Source organism: Sitophilus oryzae, unplaced genomic scaffold, assembly GCF_002938485.1.
Source record: "Sitophilus oryzae breed Bouriz unplaced genomic scaffold, Soryzae_2.0 scaffold_2013_pilon_pilon, whole genome shotgun sequence".
NCBI lineage: Eukaryota > Metazoa > Arthropoda > Insecta > Coleoptera > Curculionidae > Sitophilus > Sitophilus oryzae.
Window position 1 is genome coordinate 24,235 of NW_022146740.1, and position 20,376 is coordinate 44,610.

General features: G+C 31.9%; 1 protein-coding gene across 1 annotated transcript; it reads right to left on the reverse strand.

Annotated features, from left to right (window-relative positions):
- Positions 1 to 8,663: 8,663 nt before the first annotated feature.
- Positions 8,664 to 17,413, reverse strand: LOC115884069 (homeotic protein distal-less-like; the record flags this gene model as incomplete). The annotated part of the gene is made up of 3 exons (XM_030902522.1): positions 8,664 to 8,728; positions 12,653 to 12,962; positions 17,221 to 17,413. Coding segments are annotated over 3 exons (522 nt in total), but the record flags the coding sequence as incomplete, so codon positions are not given.
- Positions 17,414 to 20,376: the final 2,963 nt, after the last annotated feature.

The window sequence follows — 20,376 nt, forward strand, 5'->3', positions numbered from 1 at the left end:
GGTAACTCCTGATGGATACACGCCATCAAGCTTTCCAAAATTATCGATAAATAATTTGGTTACAGTTTAATTATGATAATTTAAGTAGTTTTTAGTGTAACACTGTATTTCATACGAAAATTTAATCTCCACCTCAGTATCACACTCCTTCAGCTATTGGTAAGCTCCTGATGGACACATGCCATCGACTTCGAAAATTTATCGATAAATGGTTTTGTTACAGTTTGACTTGGATAATTTAAATATTTTTAAGTATGATTAACCATATTCCATAATAAATTTATGCCCTCAATCCCAGTATTACAATTCTTCAGCTATTGGTAAACTCCTTATGGACACACGCCATCAAGCTTCAAAAATTATCGATAAATAATTTGGTTACAGTTTAATTATGATAATTTAAGTTGTTTTAGTGTAAATAATTGTATTTCATACGAAAATTATCCTCTCCACCTCAGTATCACACTTCTTCAGCTATTGGTAAGCTCCTGATGGACACATGCTATCGACTTCTGAAAATTTATCGATAAATGGTTTTGTTACAGTTTGATTCTGATAATTTAAATATTTTTAAGTATGATTAACCACATTCCATAAGAAATTTATGCCCTCAATCCCAGTATCACAATTCTTCAGCTATTGGTAAACTCCTTATGGACACACGCCATCAAGCTCAAAAATTTATCGATAAATAATTTGTTACAGTTTAATTATGATAATTTAAGTTGTTTTTAGTGTAAATAATTGTATTTCATACGAAAATTATCCTCTCCACCTCAGTATCACACTTCTTCAGCTATTGGTAAGTTCCTGATGGACACATGCCATCGACTTCGAAAATTTATCGATAAATGGTTTTGTTACAGTTTGATTCTGATAATTTTAAATATTTTTAAGTATGATTAACCACATTCCATAAGAAATTTATGCCCTCAATCCCAGTATTACAATTCTTCAGCTATTGGTAAACTCCTTATGGACACACGCCATCAAGCTCAAAAATTTATCGATAAATAATTTGGTTATAGTTTAATTATGATAATTTAAGTTGTTTTTAGTGTAAATAATTGTATTTCATACGAAAATTAATCTCCACCTCAGTATCACACTTCTTCAGCTATTGGTAAGCTCCTGATGGACACACATGCCATCGACTTCGAAAATTTATCGATAAATGGTTTTGTTAAGCAGTTTGTTATTGATAATTTAAATATATTTAAGTATGATTAACCATATTCCATAAGAAATTTATGCCTCAATCCCAGTATCACAATTCTTCAGCCATTGGTAAGCTCCTGATGGACACATGCCATCGACTTCTAAAATTTATCGATAAATAATTTGGTTACAGTTTAATTATGATAATTTAAGTAGCTTTAGTGTAAATAATTGTATTTCATACGAAAATTATCCTCTCCACCTCAGTATCACACTTCTTCAGCTATTGGTAAGCCCCTGATGGACACATGCCATCGACTTCGAAAATTTATCGATGAATGGTTTTGTTACAGTTTGACTTGGATAATTTAAATATTTTTAGTATGATTAACCATATTCCATAAGAAATTTATGCCCTCAAGCCCAGTATCACAATTCTTCAGCTATTAGTAAACTCCTGATGGACACTGGCCATCAAGTTCAAAATTTATCGATAAATAATTTTGTTACAGTTTAATTATGATAATTTAAGTAGTTTTAGTGTAAATAATTGTATTTCATACGAAAATTCATCCTCTCCGCCTCAGTATCACACTTCTTCAGCTATTGGTAAGCTCCTGATGGACACATGCCATCGACTTCGAAAATTTATCGATAAATGGTTTTGTTACAGTTTGACTTGGATAATTTAAATATTTTTTAGTATGATTAACCATATTCCATAAGAATTTTATGCCCTCAATCCCAGTATCACAATTCTTCAGCTATTGGTAAACTCCTGATGGATACACGCCATCAAGTTCAAAAATTGATCGATAAATAATTTTGTTACAGTTTAATTATGATAATTATAGTTTTTAGTAAATAATTGTATTTCATACGAAAATTATCCTTTCCACCTCAGTATCACACTTCTTCAGCTATTGGTAAGCCCCTGATGGACACATGCCATCGACTTCGGAAAATTTATCGATAAATGGTTTTGTAACAGTTTGACTTGATATTTTAATTATTTTTAAGTATGATTAACCATATTCCATAAGAAATTAATGCCCTCAATCCCAGTATCACAATTCTTCAGCTATTGGTAAACCGCTGATGGACACACGCCATCAAGCTCAAAAATTTATCGATAAATAATTTTGTTACGGTTTAATTATGATAATTTAAGTAGTTTTAGTGTAAATAATTGTATTTTCATACGAAAATTATCCTTTCCACCTCAGTATCACACCTCTTCAGCTATTGGTAAGCTCCTGATGGACACACGCCATCAAGTTCAAAAATTGATCGATAAATAATTTTGTTACAGTTTAATTATGATAATTTAAGTAGCTTTAGTGTAAATAATTGTATTTCATACGAAAATTATCCTTTCCACCTCAGTATCACACTTCTTCAGCTATTGGTAAGCTCCTGATGGACACATGCCATCGACTTTGAAAATTTATCGATAAATGGTTTTGTTATGCTTGACTTGATAATTTCATTCCATAAGAAATTTATGCCCTCAATCCCAGTATCACACATCTTCGCTATTGGTAAACTCATGATGGACACACGCCATCAAGTTCAAAAATTTATCAATAAATAATTTGTTACAGTTTAATTATGATAATCTAAGTAGTTTTTAGTGTAAATAATTGTATTTCATACGAAAATTATCCTCTCCACCTCAGTATCACACTTCTTCAGCTATTGGTAACCTCCTGATGGACACATACATCGACTTCGAAAATTTATCGATAAATGGTTTTGTTACAGTTTGACGGATAATTTAAATATTTTTAAGTATGATTAATCATATTCCATAAGAAATTTATGCCTCAATCCCAGTATCACACTTTTTCAGCTATTGGTAAACTGATGGGCACATATCAAGTTCAAAAATTTATCGATAAATAATTTTGTTACAGTTTAATTATGATAATTTAAGTAGTTTTAGTGTAAATAATTGTATTTCATACGAAAATTATCCTCTCCACCTCAGTATCACACTTCTTCAGCTATTGGTAAGCTCCTGATGGACACATGCCATCGACTTCAAAATTTATCGATAAATGGTTTTGTTACAGTTTGACTTGGATAATTTAAATATTTTTAAGTATGATTAACCATATTCCATAATAAATTTATGCCCTCGATCCCAGTATCACACTTCTTCAGCTATTGGTAAACTCCTGATGGACACATGCAATCAAGTTCAAAAATTTATCGATAATTAATTTTATACAGTTTAATTATGATAATTTAAGTAGTTTTTAAATAATTGTATTTCATACGAAAATTATCCTCTCCACCTCAGCATCACACTTCTTCAGCTATTGCTAAGCTCCTGATGGACACATGCCATCGACTTCTAAAATTTATCGATAAATGTTTTGTTACAGTTTTGTTCTGATCCGTCTATATGCGAATATATTTTCGGAACTTTCCAACAATAAACATGGAATCACACCCTCAAAAATCCTCTCTCCTCCATTAAAACCTTAAATCTTTCTCCATTCTGTGTCTTTATCTTTCCTACTCCCCCTCAATAATGATTTTTCATATTCCAGTCACAAGTTCGTTGTCGAGTTCTTCTGCTAAAGCGAGCGCTTCTCCCAGCACCAGAAAAGGCCCTATAATTTGCTACCACCCCTCCCTTCCTTCTACACCCCTGACTATACCGTTTTCCCTGATTCTCCACCCCTGCCTGGATCGTGACGTTTCTCCTTTTGCGTGTTGTTCACTCCACCGAGTTTTGCGGCAATGGCGCCAATATGGTTTCCTTTTAAATGGAGAAAATGAAAGCACCAAAATTTTTTTTTTTTAGAGAAAATGAAAATTGATCTACTTATTCCCATGCTGTTTTTTAGATTTTCAGCTGTATTTTTGAAGTTTCTGAGATTTCAACAGTTTTTACAGAGCCTCTGGTTCTTGTAAGACTACAAGATTGTAAACGTGGTCCTAAAATTTTGAAAATATCAGTATTTGTAGTAAATTTTATGTATATATACACCTTTAAAGGACTAGACAGTTTGGTTTTGTGAAAAAATTAATTTCCTGAACCGTTATTTTTGGTGTATTTGATGATGGTTAAAACATCCCTTACATCTATTACTGTTCACGTAAGACTACAATGGCCTATAGTTTATTATTCTTTACCTTTTAATTAGTAAATAACAGCAGTTTTAATAAAATCGCCAATTTTCATGATATGTATGGAAAAAAAGTCGAAAAAATGCCCATTGTTAGCTATTGTTTTACACATTTTCAAAGGCCTCAGAAACATAGTAAACATAGCCAGAAAAATTGAGAAAATTTGATCATTTGTAGGAAATTTATGTAGATTCAGAATATATAAACGTCTTGAAGCTTAGTTACATTCGCTTAGTGAGGAAATTAATTTTTAGGAAGCGGTTGTTTTAGCTATTTTTGATGAAGGCTAAAATGTCTAGATAGGAACAATTACTGTTCTCGTTAGTGTATGGTTTAAGCTAAGTAAAAGTACTATGTTAATCTTTTTGTGACAATTTTATTTTTTTACAACATTTTGACATCGGTAATTTTTTCTGGGAGGGATATTAAATTACATTTTTTTTATTAGAGGTAAATATTTGCAAAATTTTGCAAAAAAGAGTTAAATGCTTTTATTACTTCATTTTAATGATTATTCGCAAACTGGGGATACACTCACTTCTAGACTGTCATTGGAACATTCAAAAATGTTGATCCACGTATATTTTACTCTCCAAAGTGTGAATACTAATAGTTATTTGTGTAACTAATAAAAAAAGGACATATTTATTGTTGCATGAGTTTAACGCTATCATGCGGAGTGCAACAAATATGCTCTTTGTACATGTTGCACACAGCATTTTTTTACAATCGAATTGAAATTTTATTTAAATGTTTATTAAAAGTTTTTACAGTAATTCACAGAATAATATTACCTAACTAACAATGACACTTTTATTTTTTTAATAATAAATTTTGAGTCGCTTAATTTTTTTAATGTCGCAGTTTGAAAAATTTAATTAATGTATTGATGACAAACTTCAGTTTCCAGTAGTCTTTGAGTTTTATTTTCATTTCTGTTCATGTAGGTCTCGGGTTCTTGATCTTACTTAAAACCTTTTTCTGGAGTGTTAAGGTTAGGTGTCCAGTACTCTCTGGTACTTGGTTTATCTTCCAGGATTTGACAAATTTTGCAAAATTTACAAATTTATTGTCTGTTTTTATATAATGCTTATTATATGGGTTTAAGTTTTAATCATATACCTAACGTGTTACTTTAACTATACCTATAACTTTTGTACCAAATTTAGACATTGACGACGTGTTATTCTCGACGTAGCCCAACTCTGATATTTTCCGAACACCCTGTATACATCTGGGACGCCCTGTAGAAAAAATTGGCCTATTAACTATAGCCACCAGTGATTATATAGCCTATTGCGAGATTGTTACAATGCCTTTAACAATTTCCTGCGAAGTTACACTTTATGGACCCAGAAAAGCCATAAACCCGTCACTGGTTTTATGGTTGTTTATAGGCAATATGGCGAACGACCTATTAGTACTATTAAGAGTATATTTAAGACTATTAATTGCAACGAATTGGTAAGTAATATCGATGTTTTGGAATTCTTTTCTATCCCAACATTGTAGTGTTACGTTGATTTGATACTTTGCTAAAGGTAATGTGTGAAAATAAAGTTTTATTGTACCCAGTATGGGTTTGTAGTATTATATATACCATGTAAGACAAAAAGTTTGCGATAAACAGGGTGTCCTAACATAAGTTACTATGGTTAAAATAATTTTTCAAAATTTCTGAGAAACGGTAAGAACTATAAAAGAGTTCAAATAAAGTTTTTTTTTTTTTTTTTTACATAAAAAAATGGCTTTATACTTTTTTTTTCTCAAATCAAAATTAACTGAGCAGAGTGACTAGAATGTAGGATGATAGTTTTTATTGACAATTTTTTTTTTTTCAAAGTCCTTACTGTTTTCTCCGAAATTAAAGAAAAACACTTTATTTATATTTTCCACCCCTTCTCGGGGTGAATTAAAAAAATCTTAATTGGAATTTATAATTTTCAAGCAAATTGAATAAAATTGTTAAATGTATGAATTTTTTTAGCAACTTAAATTTTTTTAAATTTCTATCATCCCCTAGCTTCTAGCCAACATATCTCGGTTAATTTTGATCTGAGCCAAAAAGTATAGAGATCATTTTTATGTAGAATTGGATGCTCTACAAATTTTATTTGAACTTTTTTCTAGCCCATACCGTTTCTCCGAAATTTCGAAAAATACCTATTTTGTTTATTTCTCCCCTTCTCGGGGGATGAATTTAAAAAATCTTTTCGTTTTAGATCTTTTTCTTGGACTATTAAATGTATTTTCAAACTGATAGGATTTTGGAAACATAAATAAAACACAAAAAATCAAAGTTTGTTATTTCATATATTTTACACATTTAGAAACATCTCCTTCGTCAATTTTTTTCTTACTATTATTTATAAATCTCGTTTTCCTGCTTTTTGCCAAACCGCCAGACAGATAAGACGCCCAATTTTCATCCTTAAATCTACTTTACATAAGGTACATGATCCGTCTGTCACATTCACTCGCACGGTTATTTTTTCCAAATTTTTTCTTCATTATTTATAATTAATATATTACAAGAGGAATCACTATGGTTCATTTATTTTATTTTTATTTTACAAAAATTATTTATAAACTCCTTTACCACGAGTCTACTGTAGTAATTTACAGGGAACGAATAGATATACAAGGTAGTCATAGAAATTAGAATAAATATTTGCTGGTTTTTTAATTTTTATTACACACCTGTATATTTTTTCTAAAATTGGATTTCCTGAACAGTATATACCAATTACCAGGTTAGATTTCCGTAAATACCATATGATCGAAAAAACAGCGTTAGAGACAGCTGCGAAATAACAATCGATGATAATTTTGGCGGGTCAAGCCCTAGACGTTTTTTACTTGGCCCGTACTCTTCTTTTCTTTCTTTTTTTTAATGGCGCTTAAAAAGGTTGTACTTATTTTTATATTGTAGTGTAGTTTAAAATTGATATTTTTAATTTTCGTGTTGCATATAATTTTATAAAGATTTAAAAAAAATCGTTTTTTTTCGATCATACAGTATTTTAACTAAACTCCAACAGAAAAAAAATATCTGAGAATTATTGTTTACTATATCTACACTTTTGACCAATGCAGTATATTTGTTTTTAAAATATATGAAGACCAATTCTGTATATCTTTTCTTTCTTTCAATGTATCTACTTTAATAAACAAAATATTTTGAAAATAAAAAATAACGGAACTCATTTTTTACGAGGACTGTTCAAAAAATAAATTGTCTTGGAATGATTTAAAATGGGCATATTTTTTGAGCAGTCCTCGTATAAATAATTGTTACTAAAATATACTCTTTATAGTAAGGTTTACTAAAAGAAAATAAATAATATTATAATTTAATGAAAATAAATATATTGTTTTTTTTTATGTTTAAGAAATATAATAATTTTTTGTTTTTTTTATATTAATAATAAAATTTGATTTTCTTTTGATATACCCTGTATAAGATATATTAAAGTATACATTTTCTACTTGTTGTTAGTATTACGTGGCTTGAATTTCTCAAGAAATATAAAATAAAAAAAAAAAAAAAATTGTTTTGATTTTAATTTCAAAAATGTGACGTTTGTTTCAAAAATTGTTTTTGTGAACTAATTAAATATTAATTTTGTTTTAAATAAATTAATATCAGTATAACTTTGTGTATTTAAAAATTGGCTTTTAATTTTATTTTTATTGTTTGTTGAAAAATCTTTTTTTTAAAAAAAAAAAATGTGTTTGATTTTTTTTTACTGTTTTGATTCAAAACGTCATATAAAAAAGGAATGTCAAAAATGCACCTAACAAATATACACATATTGCACCAAAAAAACAATTTGAAGTAAAACTATTACGTATCTACATTTAAAACGCCTATTAAAACACAATATTTATATAGTTACGCCACTGTAGTTTGCAACATTCTTTAAATTTCGCTACTAAAACACTTAAAAAACAGCAATAAAATTTGTTTAAACATAAAAATATTGAAAATAGTCACATTATATTCATTATTCAACAAATACTTTGATTTTTTTAAAGTTTTGTGTGATTACTAGCGATATCATTCGAGAGAGCAAACATACAGGGAACATATTAACACCAACGCCACTGTATTTCACTCATTCCAGTGGCGTCACAACCTGATTTTCCTCGAACCGCGGTCACGTAAAAATGTATAGTCCATAGGCGTACGCACCACAGTTCGACAAGGGAACGAAAAGTGTTAAAATACGATAGAAAAAATCAACAACGAATATACAACAAATAACATGTACACGATCACTGGTCACTGGTTTTAGTCTTTTTTCCTTGATCTTTTCTTCTTATTTCCCATGTTTTTTTTTTCTTTTCTTCTGAGTTTTTTATTCTTCTGTAATTTAGGGAACTAACAGGGGGGTGGGGGGGCATGTATTAAACGGCTGGCCATACCCTGAAACAAGAAAATATATTTATTTTTAAATTCTCCACATCATTGATATTTTTAACTAATGTAGTAGATAATATACAGGGTGGTCCGAAGTGTGTGCAGATAAAATAAGTAAACAAGTTCGTGTAAACGTATGTCCTAAAAATAGTTAGTTACGGAGATACAGGGTGAATATTAATTTTATTTCGATTCTTTCCAAATAAAATCTGAAGTAACGCCAATGTTTGGATGAGAATTGGTGTCTGGGAGTTTTTTGACCAAATATTGACGTTAATTCATAAATTATTTGAAAAATCGAAATAAAAATGAAACCTCTACACCCCACATCCGAAACTCCGCATTTTAGGACATACAAATTTTACAAACTTTTTTACTTATTTTTTCTTGTAGAATATGCTGAAGCTTCCTGAATACAGTTTGGACCACTTATTTGTATCTTAAAGATACGGAGTAGTTTTCAAGAATGTAAATAATTTCATCATGTTTTGACAAAAATTGAGCTCCAGACACCGATATTAGTTTTTGTCTATCTCCTATAGAAAAAGGGTGTATCCATTTAAAAGCGTCGTGAATTCGACCACCCTGTACAGAGGGCAATTTACGTGCTGAAAATATAATGCTACACTTAATGTTCTGCTTGTAAACTTTGTGCTCATAATTATTTTCCATAATTTATGTAAATTCTCGCGCAGATTTAACGGTATCTCGTTGCTAAGGTCTGCACTGTTCACGATTTCGCCGTGACGGATATTTTATAGGTTTCGTACTTCCCGTGTATTTGACATTTGACATGACTGACAGTTATGAGCACGCAACGAAAATCGTTACCTATCATACTACAGTAGAATGTACAAAAAAAAGTATGACAAAAAATCAACTCTTGTGAAATTCATAATTATTTTAGGGTGTATTCAGTTTCGTACCTATCGGTTGCCTGAAAGTTTTCTTATTACGGAACACGGTTCCTGAAAATTCGGTTATAACTGTCACTAAACTAACCAGCGCGGGAAGGCTGGTTTTTCTGGTTTTGTTTGTCAATCAATGTCATTTATATGACAGAAATCGAGCAAATATTGGAAGCCCGAAATTCTCTATTTAATTTCTAAAATTTGTAATAATATTTTGTATCCAGCAATGGAGTGTAGGCAGTTAAGGCAAATAAATTTCATTAACTAAATAGAATTACTTTTTAGAACCGTTTAAACTTATCATGCAGCCATTGTTTCTTAAAGTCAAGAACATTTAAAGAAAACATGAAAAACAAGATAACAAGTAATCGTGAATGTTTTGTGAGCTATAAAAGATAAATATTGATTAGATTTGTTTATTTATTATTGATCTGTTTTAATATCGGATCTCCAAATCTTCACTTGAGCTGTCTAACGAGTTTAGCAGTTTATTAATAAAGTAATTTTCAATATTAAACTCCATTGAAAAAGAAGAAGCAAACGTAAAAGAAGAGAATAGGTACATTAAAAATGTATAAAGATAAATTTTATAATAAAGGTATTGAAATTTAGAAAACGTCAACATTTTTTCACGTTTCCGTATTTTACCAAACCGCCCTGTATCAAACCGATGTTGTTCAGGAACCGCTCTTTACCCATCTTTACCGTAGTTTACCGGTCTGGCTTGCCTGGTTTTGCAACGGAATACAGCCTTACTCTGTTTGATACCTTCAATTTTTTGTAATCAAAGTGTGACATCGAATTGACAATGACACAATCACATTTTTTTGCTGGTATTTTAATTGTATATAGCTAGGTCATCTACCCGGTGTCTCGCAAAACCCTCGCGCTTCCCTATGTGACCGTTTCCTCTTCACTTCTTTCTTCTTCTGACTTTGTTCAAACAACTTCTCGTGGCAACCTAGCAATTAGCGTGGCCGATCTCGACGTGGACGTGTGACGCTGCGGGACGAACCCGGAGCAATAATTACCCGTTATTTAATTAAAGGAAGAAACGCGCCTCCGCCCCTGGTTCGTATCGGTGATCTGCAGCACGCCACTGGCTAGATATGATGAGAGGAAACTAGTCTCTTGTTCTGATTTTTTTTGGAAATTTTTAACGTTGAATTTTGTAAAAATAAATTATTAAATGAAGAGAGTAAGGACGGCTAAGGAACAGTGGCGTCCCAATTTTTGAAGTTATTAACCTTTTATAGGTTGATGGTCGCTAAATCGACCACTGTAACTTAACCAACTAATCAATCGCGTGGAAGCGTATTATCGCCCAGTTTGTTTGCTATGCTTATTTCTATGCGTGCTTTGGTCATTTAATCAACCATATACGTTGGCCGAACTGGCGCGAAAAGTTAAAAGTTAAGCAGTTGAATATTCGACCAGTGAGCATTAATGACACTGAGTTCGTTGTGTGTCATATAGGTAACAATTGTGGTCTAAGCATTTTCTATGCAAATTTCGTGTGATAGAAATTTAAAAATACACAAACAAAAGTATCGGCGATGTTCATTTCTTTTTATTTCGTGCACCAAATTTATTTTTTAAACGACTTTAATAAAAAATCGACAACTATGCAACTATGAACCCTTCCTGGACACACAAACGGTACATTGAATTGTAGAGAGAAACAGCCCTATAACATAGGATACAAATATTTTCAATGAACAGTGCTTTTCCATAAAATCAATAAAATGAAAAATATACGAAATAATATATATCTACTGATAAAGTACCTAAATCATGAATTTTTTTATTCTAAACTAATAAAAAATATATTTTTGCATTTTTTCGCATATTTAATAACTTTGAACACCCTCTGCTTTGCTGGTTATCTTAAATAATTAAATTAAAAAAAATACTCGCCTGTATTTTCAACAATGAAATAATCAAACCGAAGGAAATGCCCTTCGAAGCAATTTACTAATAGTAATTGTAACGAAGCCAATTAAATCGAAGAATCCGGAAGTGGTCGATTAAAGGCAGAGACGTTCGTCTCCAAAGACAGTGGCGTCCCCTTTATTTTAGAAGCTGCTGATGAATGTGATTATTTGACAAGATATGGTGCATCAACTTCGAAAATTAGAGATAAAACTCAATAAAAACCACTTTTAGCAAAAGACGACGTGTCTTTTTTGATAATTAAGATCAGATAAACAAATTAGAACAAAAATATCCCGAAGAAAATTAACAGAAACAATTTTACAAGACCTGGTGCATCACCTTTGTGTATTATAAAGAAAATTTGGGATAAAACTCAATAAAAACCACTTTTATCAAAAAGCGACATGTGTTTATTGATAATTAACATTAGATAAACATAGTAGAATAAAAATGCCTCGAAGAAAAGTAATAGAAACAATTTTACAAAACTTGGTGCAACAGCTTCTTCAGTGATTTGTGTGTTTAAGCGACTCCTAATTGCGGAAATTACCTCTACAAGTCTAGAACAAGCTTTAATAAACACCTCTTCAAAGTATACTGTCTTAAAACACGAATTTGATGTGAAATAAATCCTGGATTTACTCATCCGATGGACGTTCTCAACGACAAATGAATCTCCACCAAGACAATGCAATTTCCCACACAGCTCGAAATCAATTGAGTTTTTAAAGCAAGAAGACATCAAATTGTTGGACTATTCTCCATACAGTCCCAACGAGTTTTGTTTTTATTAAGAATAATGAATTGCGTGGTCAAAGGTTTCAGTTCCTATGGAAGATGCAGGCAGTGCCTTCAAAAACGCAATATATGACAATTTTGAAGGTACCAACAAGCGACTGGAATAACTGCTTTCAGAATTGGTTCCAACAGATGCAAAATACATTTCTCTTCGGGGAGTTATCTACTGTTTTTTTTATCTCTATATATGCAGAATATAACAGGACAACCCTCGTAAATGCCTTAAAAACCCGTTTTAATACAAATACATGTTTAACAATAAAAAATATCGAAATTCTCTACTCACGTTAATAGTCCAGGATTATCCGTAGGATACCAGCTGTACTGCGGGAGGTAGTTGTGCGGATGGGGGGGATGATGCGCCGCCGGATGCGCCGCGGCAGGATGCGGAGGGGGATGCGCGTGCAGCGCCTGGCCTCCCTGCACTCCTCCGCCTCCTCCTTGCTGTTGCTGAGGCTTGACGTCCCCCCAGGCACCCGGACTGGGGGCTCCCGGCTGGCCGGACACGTCCGAGCCGGGTGTGGAGCTGGGTGCGGGACTAGGGTGCTGCATGTAGCCCCCTGTAGCGGGGGAGCCGCTCGACGAACCGCCGCCGCCTGTAACAAGAAGAAAAAAAGGGTTTTTGAGTGGAAATTATGATTTTTTGAGGTATAAAATGGCAGATTAGACTATACAGGGGGGTCCAAACTGTATTCCGGAAACTTCGGCAGCATATTATAAGTAAAAAAGTTCGTTTAAATGTAGGTCCGAAAATGCCTAATTTCGGAGATACAGGGTGTAGAAATTTCATTTTTATTTTGATTTTTTCCAAATAATTTCTGAAGTAACGTCAATATTTAGATGAAAATGGTGGTGTCTGGGAGTTTTTTGGTATGAGAAATTTGATTTTCATGTCAATATGACTCCTATTTGCAGAGGGCGCCACCTACATGTGTTTTAACTGTTTTGAAGAGTAATAACTTTTTGTCCGTACCTGTATAAAACTATTGGGTAAAAAAATATACATTTCCGTGTTTTTTTACGTAAAAAATATATCTTGGTAAAAATGGCTACGAGCAACCGTTCTCGAGATATTTAGAATCGAAACAGTCAATACATGCCATTATTGACCAAAAATAAACGCGTTGAGTAGATAGTTATTTGACTGAAATAATAAATTTAAGAAATTTTTATTTTCTTAAATTAATCGTAAATTTTTCTGTAAAAAAATGGTGATAAAACAGAGTACTGTTGAATTTTTGGCACAAAAACATTTCAAATTTATGATTTCAGTCTAATAACTATTTAGTCAACGTGTTTAATTTATGTCAATGATGACAGGTATTGATAACTTCGATTCCTAATATCTCGAGAACCATTACTCGCAGCGATTTTTACCAAGAGATATTTTCTATGTAAAAAAACTACGTGAATATATATTTTTTTACTCGGTAGTTTTATACTCTTTAAACCAGTTAAAAAATATGTAGGTGGCGCCCTCTACAAGCTGGAGTCACATTGCATCAAATATCTCATATCAAAAAACTCCCAAGCACCAATTTTCATCCAAATATTGACGTTATTTCATAAATTATTAGGAAAAAATCGAAATAAAAAAGACATTTCTACGCCCTGTATTTCCGAAACTAAGCAGTTTAGGACATACATTTATACGACCTTTTTTACTTATTTTTATCTGCAGAATATGCTGCCGAAGTTTCGGGAATACAGTTCAAACCACCCTGTATACTAACCATTTGTTAAGAAATAATAAATAACAATTAGATATATCGTTATTAGTTTATTTCTTGTACTAATCATTGTGATTAAAGTATTTAAAATAAATATAAACTCAAAAAAAGGCTTACAATATATAAAACTAATTTTCTACGTCTTGACATGTGAAAAAGTACTTGGTGTAGAAAATACGGTAGAAAATCTAAAATTTTCTACGTACCCAACCCTGCTTGGATCAAGAGTAAGCTCGCTTGTTCCTAGAGGTGAAATATATTAAGTTATAGGTAACATTTTGGTTTTTTTCTGTATATTAAACTTATTTTTTCACTACTAAATATAAGGTAATAGTACCACATACGTAATAGACTTAGTTCTACGCGAACAAGCAACTACTTTGTACAAAGTAAATAATAAAAAAGTTACGTCTACTGTAGTAATGTACTTGTTAATGGAAATTATATGTAAATGGAATTCAATTACTAATCTTTGGTAAGTAATAAGTACTTTAGCTCTTGTGAAGTTTGAACGGGTTGCCGATATCTGCTTTTTTATATTGTTGTAGTTGTATTATCTTGAATTTTACAATCATTCCTTGACATATTTTGATTTGTCACTTGTACGCGTTATATCTGACTAAATTATTATTATTCGGTTTATTGAAATAAATATTCCGTATAACCTTTGATAATTTACTGAAATAAATATTCTAAACAGGCTTTGGACTGGTTAATTTATATTATACAGTGTGTAAAACCTAGAAATTCGGAATAACAATAGAATGAAAGACATAGGAATGCCAGGAATCAACAGAATAATAAAGTAATTAAGTTACTATATAGTACTCAATCACATTCAAATATAGAATGCCACTTTATCTAAAGAAGAAATATCCGACCAATGTGTACTACCTAAAATGGTTGAAATTGGTAAAATTCAATGACTAAAGAATCCAAGGACAAATAACACCCGAGAACAAATTGTGACGATGTCCCCAAACAGTGTCGTAGCACATATTTTTCTTAACCTAGCTGTTTGAAGACATATTTATAAACTTACGTGCATAGAAATCGGCCCACTGTGAACTTTTGGTTTTAACTGTGTCTTCTAGAATCTATTTATCAGAACAAGTAAAAAATATGAGCTGTTTCAAAGACAATTTAACATGCTTTAATATGGGCATAAATTTACCCAGGGTACTTAACGTTTATATTCGTACCAATGGGTAAACAAAAAAAAGGTAAAAAAAGGTATTTGGGTTGTGGTGACAATAAGAATAATAAACTTGTCAAATATTGCAATTATTACCTTTGTAATCGAAATTTTCACATTGTTCTTTTATTCTTTGATTAGTTGTGTTTCATTATTTGATTAGTGTTTCACTTTTAATGCATACATCACCGGAAAAGCCGCCCAAGTAATCGGTTTAATCGAAAATGGACTTCAACAGAGAGCTGTAGCTCGGCAACTACATATGACACGCGGAGCGGTTCGAAGAGCGTGTGATTATTGAAAATTTAGTTTAATTAATTGTCCATAAATAAATAAACAAATAATAACATACCTCTTAGTAATAAAAAACGATAATTTGATTCATGCGTAATTTTAATCCAAAGAAACGAAAATACAAATTAATATCTCTAAACTCTTTTCAAAGAATATGAAATTGTCTTTCAAACAGCATGTATTTTTCCTTAATCTGACAAATAGATTCTAAAAAATGTATAGTTAACTTCAAAAGTTTGCCTTGGGCCGATTTCTATGCACGCAAGTGTATTTTTTGATAAATGTTTTGACTACGCCTATGGTGTATACGGTGATGTAACAAAATGTTAACAAAAGGTACAAAACTAGTATCGACGTATAGGACACATCAAGTACATATAATATCAGAAAAATAATTATCGAATTCGATAAGAAAACGCTAAAAAGTTGGAGTGGTAACTCCTGGCTCTTTCTTATCGCTGCTGCTTTCTTAAAGCTGAACAACTAATCAGCATTGTAATAAAGTTTATGCAAAGTTCACTACACTTCTTAAAGTGCCGTGCAGATTCCTGCGTAGGCGTTCATCTTTTTCTTCCTCATCAGATTGTTCTATTAACTGCAGCGACTTGGAGTGTCTGTACAATGACGAATATTTCTCAGCCAGGATAGCTACCTTCGGCTTATTCCCCTTTTGCCCCCCTCTATTTTACCCTGGAGAATCAGACGCTGAAAGTGATAGCGTTCTCCACGTAGTATGTATCCCAAATAGGCTATTTTCCTCTTCTTGATGATTTCGAAGAGTTCACGTTGTTCCAGACCAGCTCTTCTGAGAATGTCTTCATTCCTCACACGGTCGACCCAGGGTACTCTTAGCATTCGTCGTAGGGTCCACATTTCGAAGGCTTCAATTCGGTTTATTGTTGCTACCTTCAGTGTCCATGCTTCCACACCATATAACAAAACGGACCAGACATAGCACTTCACCATTCTGTATCTAAAGCCGAAATTCAAGTTCCTATCTGTGAGAAATCTTCGCAGTCTCTCTCAGAAAAGTAGATCTTGCTTGTTCGATCCTGCATTTGATCTCCTAATCTGGATCCCACGTTTCGTATTAATATTTAAATTGTGTGACCTGCTTGATGACCTCTCCATTTAAGTAAATTCTGGTGTTCGGAATATTGTTTCTGCTAACAGCCATAAATTTAGTTCACTACACACAAACTATTAAATCTCTAAAATTGTCGCTGGTGACCAAATGATGACTCATTGTTTGCCATCAAAAGAATGACCTCTAAGGTCACAAATTCTGCTGCAGCCGGTATATGGGCGTTACATGTCATTACATTCTTTAGTCATTGATAAAATTGGAATGGTTCTCTCTTTTGACAGGTGATGATACATGCGCAATAGCTTCAATTATAATTAGTGGTAAAATTTAAAAGTTTTTTAACTATTTCTACTAATTGAAAAGTACAGTCAATATTTTTAACGTTCTGAGTTCTGAATGATTACATTAAAATCAAAGGAACAAACTTCTACGGTAATTGAAACCATTAATTTTGAGATTCTAAATAAAGTTTTAACCTCAAATTTTGCCGGAAGGTGCAATATTGGGTCTTAGACTACAAAATATAGAGCAGAGAAAGTATATTTTACCTTCCAATTTAATCCTACCTTGCATCATATTCTGGCTCTGCTGTCCGGGACTTGAGGGGGCCATGGTACCGTTGCCCCCCAATAATCCGGCGTGAGCTGCCCCATTGCCGTTGTTGTTGGGACCCCCCGTAACCTGAGCTGCCTTCATCATTTTTTTGTACTTGCTCCGTCGGTTCTGGAACCATATTTTCACCTGAAAATGATCAAAAATAACGAAACTTTAGGAAATGTGAAGGTTATTAAAGAAAAATCTTATAAATACTGAATTTTTTAAAATTTTCTAATTTTGTTTAGTATTTTTATACGAGATTTGGAAAATATTAACTCTTTGGAAAACGACCAAAAACAAGGGTTCAGAACATTAATTTTCTCACAGAACCAAGGTATCTAAGCCTTTAACGGTGTATATATTATGAATCTACATAAAATTTCCTACAAATATTGATATTTTCATAATTTTGGGACTATGTTTACTATTTTTCTAAAGCCTTTGAAAATGAGTAAAAAATGGACCAAAAACAAGGGTTCAGAACATTAATTTTCTCACAGAACCAAGGTATCTAAGCCTTTAACGGTGTATATATTATGAATCTACATAAAATTTCCTACAAATATTGATATTTTCATAATTTTGGGACTATGTTTACTATTTTTCTAAAGCCTTTGAAAATGAGTAAAAAATGGACCAAAAACAAGGGTTCAGAAAATAAATTTTCTCACAAAACCAAGGTATCTAATCATTTAACGGTGAATATATTCTGAATCTACATAAAATTTCCTACAAATTATAATATTTTCATAATTTTAGGACTATGTTTATTTTTCTAAAGCCTTTGAAAATGAATAAAAAATAGACCAAAAACAAGGGTTGAGAAAATTAATTTTCTCACAAAATCAAGATATCTAAACCTTTAAAGATGTATATATTCTGAATCTACATAAAATTTCCTGAACCAAAATACTGATATTTCCATAATTTTAGGACTATGTTTATTATTTTTCTATGGTCTTTGAAAATGAGTAAAAATAGACCAAAAACAAAGGTTCAGAAAATTAATTTTCTCACAAAACCGAGATATCTAATCCTTTAAAGGTGCATATATTCTGAGTCTGCATAAAATTTGCTACAAATACTGATATTTTCATAATTTTAGTAGTGTGTTTACTATTTTTGTAAGGCGTTTGAAAATGAGTACAAAATAGACCAAAAACAAGGGTTCAGAAAATTAATTTTCTCACAAAACCGAGGTATCTAATCCTTTAAAGGTGCATATATTCTGAGTCTGCATAAAATTTTCTACAAATATTGATATTTTCATAATTTTAGTACTGTGTTTACTATTTTTGTAAGGCGTTTGAAAATGAGTAAAAAATAGACCAAAAACAAGGGTTCAGAAAATTAATTTTCTCCCAAAACCAAGGTCTCTAATCCTTTAAAGATGTATATATTCTGAGTCTACATAAAATTTCCTACAAATACTGAAATATTAACAATTTTATAACTGTGTTTACTATTTTTCTAAGGCTTGTGAAAATGAATAAAAAATAGTAAAAAATGGACATTTTTTCCATACATAACAGTAATCAGTCTTGCAGATCTATAGATCTATCTTGGCCTATAGCCAATACCAAGACCAAGACCGCAAGACCAAGATCAGTCTCGCACCTCCTCATCTCTTGACTGTAATAAAGTTAAAACCCAATAATGAAAACAAATGTAGTTTGCTCTACACTGAGAGCGTAAAAATCAAAATTTTACTGACTTTTGTCGAAAAAAAATATATAACCCGTCTGAGTCACCGACTTGCCTTCCAACTGGTCCTATCGTCTACGACCCACCTTAACTTTCATCAAAAGTAAAACGGAAGCAGCAACTGTTCAGCGTACGGACATATAAATTCTCAATTTCGATATTTTGCTATAATACGTACATACATATAAAACGAGCACAAGAAAGCCGTAGTCACCTGGCCGAAGAATTCCTATATAAATTTTATTTATTTATTTTGCTCTCTCTATAAATAAAACGGAATAATTTTATATATAACGAAGTCCCGTTCCTATTAGGCATTATCGCAAAGTAACTAGCTGAATTTATTAGCCTGTGGCGGCGCCACTGTATCCGCTAGCTTGTCGGTCGCCGCTTTGACAGATGACAGGTGACAGTTTCGAGATGGTTTTTTAATTGACGTAAACGATTTTAACTAGGTATATGCGAGAGCGCCGGGCTATTTCAAGTTGTTATTATTATTAACTTTGCTGTTGTCAGTTGGAGTTTAGAGATACAATAATTTATTTCCTGTTGATTTTTATGGGATTTTAATTTAATGAAATTTAATCAGAATAATTCGATGATATTGACTATATTTTAATAATTTCTTGGTCAAAGAGCTGCCGACAGAATTTTAATATCTGCATAATGATAACATTCCGTCATAATGTACTAAAAATATATAGGGTATTTAAAATTAACTTTTTTTCCGTAGCAACTCTTAAAATTGCCTTGTATCTATCAAAAATAGTCGATAAAAAAATACTTTAACAGCGAGGATAGGTTAAAAACTTTATTTCTTCTCGCACGTTTTTTAATTGCTTCCATTTTTGAAAATTTTTCTATTCCTTTTCATAAGTTATTCAGGATTTAAATGGAAGTAGTTTGGATATTATGGCGTTTGTCACCTCAGCCTGAATATCTGTTGGTAATTTACTTATTTCGTTTTGAGCCATTTCTGGATCCAATTCAATCAGCAATCGAGACGAAAGAGAATTAGAAAATATTTACTCCAAACTGACATTGTTTTATACAAGTCTTGTATAAAAAATAACTATTTTTTGTCTAGAACATAACAATACTACCAACTGATCACTATTATTTATTTTAAAGAGGTTGAATTATTAGAATCTCTTTCCATTGGACTATTGGACATTCTTTTTGCCGCTTATGCCTTTAAAGATAATAATTTTACGGGCACCTGAATTATTAACGGCATTTCCCCGAGGAGAGGCACATTTATATGATTTTTTTATTGCGGCGCATTTTTCCCGCAGCGCGGCGCTGTCTAACGTTCCTCCTCCGTGACTTTAACGATTCGCGTGAGAAACTGCGCCGGTTTTATGTCGCCGATTTTACTGCCCTATAAAACGACGTTATTCCAT